Raw genomic sequence first — 7,396 nt, forward strand, 5'->3', positions numbered from 1 at the left:
TTCTAAGTCTGCAAAAGTCGACAGGAACAGACTGCCTCTCATTCTTCTGTGCACCGGCTGGTGGATTCCAATCCAGCTAAACTAACTAACTGACCCGACCCGATTCCATCTGCCCTGCAGGACAGAGCAAACCGCTCCCTAGGGTGTCCAGAGCCGTAAATCTCTCCAGAAGCCGACTGCCTGATCTTTGGTCCCATCTTTCAGAAGCGCAGGTGGGTCTGAACTGCCCACCTTTCTGAGCGCGCCCCAGTGCTTAATTCACCGCGGTACCGGGGCTCCCTAAACTTAAGTGAAGCCAGCAAATACTTGTACCTGAAAGGGGGGGGGGTGTGGGCATGAGAGAACTCTAGGAGGAGCTGTTCTCCTGGGGAATAGTGGGGTAGAGAGGGTTATTTTCATGGGGGTCAGTCATTTTGGGGCTGGAAAGGGAAGCCTAAATAATAAAATGAAAGGCATGCGTGGCGCTGCCCAGGATCAAAGTTGTATGACATCCTCAAAAGGGCATTCTAGGGAAGGGGAAGCGGTACAAGTATTGGGGGGCCCTGATACGTGTGCACAGCAATAACGGGGAGCAATTTTGCAGAGAGCAAGGCTCAGAAGTCAGTACTACTGAAGATCTTGGGAGGCTGCCCTGGGGAGGGGTGCTCCTGGTGGCATTTGGGGGCTGTCTTGGAGAAGCACTGATAGGGGTGGGTGCTATGGGGAAAGATTTCCATGCAAAGGCACCAGGGGGGCCCTGGCAGTTTAGATGCGCACGGATGAAAGCATGTCGGCAGCTGTTCTACAAGGGGGCGTTGAAGGGGCGCAATCTGGAGTGCAGGGTGCAGGAATTGGGGGGGCCTTCTGGCAGGGGCCTGGCGGGATCACTCATCGGGGGCGTTCCGGGGACCAGGGCGGGGCCCCCCGCCCCTGTGGCATCCGGGACCCCGGGCCGCCCGCCCCGTCACTCACCGGCGCCGGGGGTCTCCGCCGGGAGGAGGCCGAAGAGGCGGAGGAGGCGCCGCCGCTCGGGGGAGACCCGAGCACCCGACCGGAAGTGCCGCCCCCTCCCCCTCCTCGACAGCCCCGCGCCGCTCGCCTGCCCGCCCGCCCGCCCGGAAGCGGAAGTCGCGTGCGTCTCCCCCGGGGGCGCCGGCGTGGAGGAGCGGGAAGTGCAGACGGTGGCGGCGGCGATGTGGAGGGGGGAGTGAGAGCGAAATGCGCCTGCGCAGTGACTCGGGGACGCGGGCAAGGGAATGCCTAGACCGCTTCCGGTGGGCGAGCTAGGCGAGATGCGCTTGCGCTGTGTGCGCCGTCCCTTAGGGCACCGCCCACACGCTCCGCACGCTCGGTTAAGCCACACCCCTTTCTCTTACGTAGCCTTCTTAAGCCACGCCTTAGGGCCCAGACCACGCCCACCTCCGAGTTTAACTGCTTTAAGTCGGCTATCCTCCTCGCCCATTAAATTCCTCTGTTCTTTTCTCCCTCAAACTCAAGCTCTTCCTCTCTAGGGCCCCACCTTTTCGTCTTTAGTCATGCCTATACCCACGGCTGAATTTATTAAATCCCGCCTCTCTCCGCACGCGGAGCCACGCCCCCTGTGTTTAAGCCACACCCCTCCGCCTAGCTCCACCCCTTTCCCCACAACTGTCAAAGTCAGTCCTGTCTCTCATTGGGATGTTAGACGCCCTGGATTCGGTACCTATTACTAGTGACCCTGCATAGGACAGAAATTGCCCAGTCTGCCCCATCCTCACAATCGGGTGCAATTGAGCCCAGTGCTCCAGCCGCTGTCTCATGCCATCATTTTAAGAGATGACCTTCTTTTAAAAGATAACCCTCTTTTTCAATGACCTTTTTTTTTTTTACTCGTTCTGGTGGCCCTCAATGAGATGTACTGAACTGACACAGTGGCTGCAGCAATGGGCTCGAGTGTGTCAGAGATGATGAGGATGGCACAGGATAGGACAGAGGTTCAACGACCTCTTGTTCATAGGGCCGTTTTGAGTCGTACTTCACTCGATGGCACCTAACAACAACGGTGGGTTCTTTTTGCTCTGATGCTGTAGTCTATAGAAATTGGCGAGATGGGTAATGTATAGGATTGCTGAAACATCAGCCGTTCAAATCCACCAGCATTCAGAGGAAGAAGAAATACAGACAATCACCTCCTGTTAAGATTTCCAGCTTTGGAAACTCGATGGAGAGCCGCTATGAGTTGAAACTAGTAACTGTAATGACTCAATGCCCCCCCCCCCCAGTGTTTTCCTCAGTCTTTTATATTTGTTGTTCAGCTTTTACATGTATAAGTTGATGGGGTTGTTAAGTGCCGTCAAGTCACCTGCGATTCATAGCGACCCTATGTACAACATCTTTGAACCCTACACTGTCCTAAGCCGATCTCATTGTTTCTGAAACACCTGCCCTCATCACTCAAGTCGCTGTATCAATACATCTCATTGGGGTCTTTCTCTCCTGTGCCGTTCCTCCACCCTTCCAAGCATGATGTCCTTCTCCAAGGACCAGTCCCTCCTGGCAACACACCCACTGTATGTGAAACGGAGCTTCAGAATCTTTGCCTCCAAGGAGAAACTTGGATTTACCCTCTCCAATACGGACCTGGTTGTTCGCTTTGCAGTCCGTGTTGAGCACTCTTCTCTAGCACAATTCACAGGATTTGACCCTTCTATCATCCTTAGTCATTGTCCACATCTCTGATGCATATATAGATAACTGGAAAATTACCAGGCCTTCTTTACATACACCTTAGTCCTCAAAGTGAAATCTTTGCTCTTTATTATTTATTACTTTAAATAAGTCCTATGCCGCTTATGTGCCCAACTTAACACATCTGTTATCATTTTGACCCTGCTTCCTACCAGCTGTTCCTAGAGAAAAAGCTGGGCAGTTTCCGCCTGTGCAGTGAACAGTTTGGGAAATTCTCTGGAAGGTCATTTCCAAATTGACCAAAATGAGTTTGTGTCCCTAAATGCTGATTGTGGGTTCAAGTAAAATGAAAACTTTGACAATTTTCATCTTTTCCTTTTTATCTTGTTAATTATTGATACAGCTTTGAGAATTTTGTGGAGGTTTTATTTCAAAAAATTTATTACTCTCTGTGTGTGTGTGTGTGTACCATCAAATCGGATCTGACTGGTACAGGAGGAGATTGTCCCTCCTTCTCCAGGGGAGTATCTGGTGGATTCGAACCGGGCACCTCTGGGATTGCAGTGCAGCTTCTTGCCACTAGGCCACCAGAGCTCGCCTGAGTTGATATTTTTGAATGAAGGTTTGCAAATCATATTGTAAAGCCCATGACTGACACGGTACCTGCAGGGATGGACTTGAACAGGGTAGAGGCTGTGAGGATGATGTACCGTATGGCAAGGTTTCAATTCCTTGTGCTTAGGGTCATTTGGAGGCCGGGCCAGCTGGATGACAACTAACATCGGCTTAGTGGATCTAACGTGAAACCCGAAAACCCCTCCAAACTAGTTGCTGGGTGGTCTCTTATTGTCTCCTCGTCCTTTAGGAGACCTGTGGGACACCAGAGCAGCTGCTGGATGTGAACATAACATCGTTTGATAAACACCACCAGTACTTAACCCTTGCACCACCTGGGCTTCTTAAATCCCAGTGCTGTGGGGATAAATTCCAATGCATCGCAACTCGACAGGACAGAGCAGAACTCCCCAATCTTTGCAGTCTCTCACGTTCTCCACTGTTTCCGAGTTTCCAAGCCTGAAGCTTTTACAAAGGTACCCAGGAACAGCTAAGCGCTTTAAGAATTGCATCACTACAAAGCTGAATGACTGAAAAAAAAAAGAATTGCATCACTAAGACTCCGCATGGGCTTCTCAGCACAGTTCGGCTCACTGTCATCGAGCTGGAGCCAGCTCGTAACTGATCTTTACAGCAGGTTTTCAGAGACTGTGAATCACAGGAGAGAAGACTGCCCATCTTCTTCCTGTGGAGCTCCTGGTGGATATGAGCCGCCTACCAAGATGCAGCCGAAACAGGCCTTGGCCTCTGCAATTACTTGCTATGCATCGGAGAGCTGGACAGTGACTAGGGATGACAGAAAGAGCATTGATGCCTTTGAGCTGTGGTGCTGGTTAGAGTATTGAACAGGTTCATCCTGGAGAGGGTGAAGCCAGGCTGCTCCTTGGAGGCAAGGATTCTGAAGCTTCCTCTGACATACTTTGGGCATGTTGCAAGGAGGGACCAGTCCTTGGAGAGGGATGTCATGCTTGGGAGGGTGGAGGGACAGCGCAGGAGAGGAAGACCCACAATGAGATGCATTGATTCAGTGACTGGGGTAATTGTGGTGGGTGTGTCAGAGGCAATAAGGTTGGCACAGGATAGATCAGGGTTTAGGGCTGTTGTACACAGGGTCGCTATGAGTTGTAGGTGACTCAATGGCACATAACAACCACCACCACCACCACCACCACCACCTTTGGGTTGCCAGCAAAGCTCCTTACCCACTAGGCCACCAGAGCTCTCCTGTGGGTTCCCTGTTGTTGTTAGGTGCCGTTGTGTCAACACATCTGAAACCTGCCCTGCCCTGTGCCACCCTCGCTTTCTCTTTCATGCTCAAGCCCACCTGAGCACCTCTTGTTGTGGTTTGTTGCTGGTGGGTCGGAATCAGCTGACCTCCCGCAGGTTTTCAGAGGCTGTCATTTTGCACGGGAGGAGACTGCCTACCCTTCTCTCACAGAGATGCTGGTGGGTTTGAACTGTGCGCCTTGGAATGGAGAATTCTTTATCACTGTGGGTCCTCCTGTGTATTTGTCTAGGTGGCCTCAAGTCCAATATGACTAAATGACACTATGAGTGACAGATCTGAACGCTGCAGTATCCCGTGCCGTCCTCATCATGTCTGACACACTTGCGCCTCTTGCCACAGTCAGCGGGCCAATTCATCTGATTGAGGGTCTTCCTCCCTTTCTCAGGCCCTCCAGCTTCCCAAGCATCCTGCACCGTCCAAGGAATAGCCTCTTATCAACACGCCCCAAGTATGTGAGATGAAGCTTCACCATCTTTGCCTCCAAGGAGCACTCTGGCCGCACTTTCTCCAAAACCTTGGTTCTTTTTCCTCCTTCTAAATCATTGTTTATTTCCTCTAACACTGGTTCATGAAGACCCACCCTTGTTCTTACTGCCTTCTCCTAAGCCTCACCCACAGCACAGCTTTCTGCCCAATAAACTCTGCTCTTCCTCACAAGCACCTCCCTCCCTGCCCCCCCTCTTTTTTTTTTAATTATTTTGTGTGCATGTACCGTCAAATCAGATCTGATACAGGAGGAGATTGTCCCTCCTTTTCCATCAGAGCATCTGGTGTATTTGAACTGTGACCCCTCTCTCTCTTGACTTTGGTATTGTTGCTGTGGGCAGTCCAGTCCAAACTTATCCATAGCTGACCCTCCCGCAAGTTTTTATAAGGAGGAGATTGTCCAACCTTCTCTTGTGGAGCAGCTAGTGGATTCGAACTGCCTGCCTTCAGGACTGCAGCACAGCTTCTTACCACTAGGCCACCAGAGTGCCCTTTTATCTCTTGACAAGCTCCCTCAAAGGCCATCTGCCTGACTTACTGCTTCACTCAAGCATCAAGGTCTGGTGGAGATGGGGACTGGGGGCTGCACTAGGGAGACACACATGTTGGATTTCTTGCAAACAACCCCACACAGTCAGTGTCTGCGTGGTGTCCATGCGAAGGGACGTTGGCAGGAAGGACTCAGGAGAGCCAGTGCCTTAAGCCAACGCAGAGAACACGCAGGAGGCCAGCAGGCAGAGATTTATTTGGGTGGCCCCTGCCTCCATAGGCCACTCAGGCTGGGAGAGCCAAGCTGAGGGCCACAGACCCCAAGAGTGTTGATTCCCATCCTCCCAGGCCTCCTCCAGCAGCAGGAAGACCACCAGGAATGAAGTCGTCCAGGCCCCCCTGCCCAGGCGCATCCCCGGCTCTGGGCGCAGCAGTGGCCAGGGCGGAGGGTCAGGCCGGCTCTTTCTCCTCTGATGCCTCCTCTGCCGCCTCGCCAGTGGCTGGAATGCCCTGGTCATCCCATGGTAGCTCTGGCTCCGGGTCAGGGTCTGGGTCCGGGTCTGGGGGACACAGGAATTCCTCCAGGGCGTCTGGGTGTTTGCGCTTGGCGTGGCGCCGCAGGGTGTTGGCCTCGGTGAAGCGCAGCCGGCAGATGGGGCACTGGTAGGGGCGCTCCCCAGAGTGGACGCGGTGGTGGTGGGCCAGCTCTCCTGCTTCGCGGAAGCGGCGCGGGCACAGCGGGCAGCGGAAGGGGCGGAGGCCGGCATGGATGTTACAGTGGCGACGCAGGTGACTGGAGCGCTTGAAAGCCTTCCCGCAGTCTTTGCACTCATGGGGCTTCAGTTCCGAGTGGGAGATTCTGTGGCGCTCCAGGTCGGAGAGGTAGGGGAAGGCCCGCAGACATACGGGGCAGAAGTGGGGGGCCTTCTTGGGGCTGCTGCCCTCCGGTGTGCCCGCTGTGGACCCTTCGGACACCGTGTAAGGCACGCCCTGGTCATCGATCAGCAGAAGCCCGCTGTCCTCTCCAGGGTCCACCGAGGAGGACACCCCCTGGGGCAGCAGGGGCTCTTGTCCTGATCCAGGGACTTGACTCCTTTTGCGAGGAAGGGAGGCCTTGCGCTTGGGCTTCGAGGAGGCAGCCACCCCAGAACAGTGGCCCCCGGGAAGAGGAGGGTCTAAGGCCAGAGATTTATTGTCCTCCTCTGGCAAAGATGAAGGCAACGGGTCTGGGCTGGGGATGTCCATGGAGCAGTGGGGGGCTACGGGGAGAAAGGGGGTAATGTCAGTGAAGAAAAGGCCAGGGCACCCCTGTGAATCCCAACGCCATACACACACACACACACACACACACAAGGCTCTTGTCTGTGTCCCTCCTGTACTTCCACATGCAGCTATGGTGTGGGGAGAAGGACGAGACAGTCAGCTTCTGGACAGATGGACGGCCCCAGAGACGCTGTACTCTCTCTTCCATGGCCAATAAGAGTTGTGGTCCACCGGGTGGCAGTGGATTATGTGTGGTGGCGAACAGCCGAACAGCCAGCATCTCCCACACACCAGCCGGGGGCAGGCGGCTTCTGTAAAGATCTCCAGCGCTGGGAACCCTGTGGGGAGTTCTCTGTCCTGCACAGTACCTGAGAGCTGGCACTGACTTGACGTCTGGGGAGAAGGGATCTTTGGAAGCAGAGATGTCGATGCTTCATGTCATATGCTTTGGACATGTTTTCCGGAGGGACCAATCCCTGCAGGAGACCGTGCTTGAGAAAGGTAGTTGTTCTTCTTGTTATGGACTGTCAAGTTGGAACCAACTCATAGCTGCCCCTCCAGCGGGTGCCCAGAGGCTGGAGAGAGTCCATCCTGTGGAGCAGCTGGTGG

At 53.9% G+C, this 7,396-nt stretch overlaps 1 protein-coding gene across 1 annotated transcript; it reads right to left on the minus strand.

Moving 5' to 3' along the window:
* Positions 1-5,974: 5,974 nt before the first annotated feature.
* ZNF524 (zinc finger protein 524) lies at positions 5,975-6,769 on the minus strand. The gene has a single exon (XM_006901857.1). The coding sequence runs from the start codon at positions 6,767-6,769 to the stop codon at positions 5,975-5,977; it is 795 nt and encodes a 264-aa protein (XP_006901919.1).
* Between the last annotated feature and the right edge of the window lie 627 nt (positions 6,770-7,396).

Source organism: Elephantulus edwardii, unplaced genomic scaffold, assembly GCF_000299155.1.
Source record: "Elephantulus edwardii isolate Elephantulus edwardi_28Jun2011 unplaced genomic scaffold, EleEdw1.0 scaffold00348, whole genome shotgun sequence".
Taxonomy (NCBI): domain Eukaryota; kingdom Metazoa; phylum Chordata; class Mammalia; order Macroscelidea; family Macroscelididae; genus Elephantulus; species Elephantulus edwardii.

Bases quoted from the DNA above. Each gene is read 5' to 3' on its own strand.
- ZNF524 (XM_006901857.1), bottom strand. From the start codon at position 6,769: ATGGACATCCCCAGCCCAGACCCGTTGCCTTCATCTTTGCCAGAGGAG.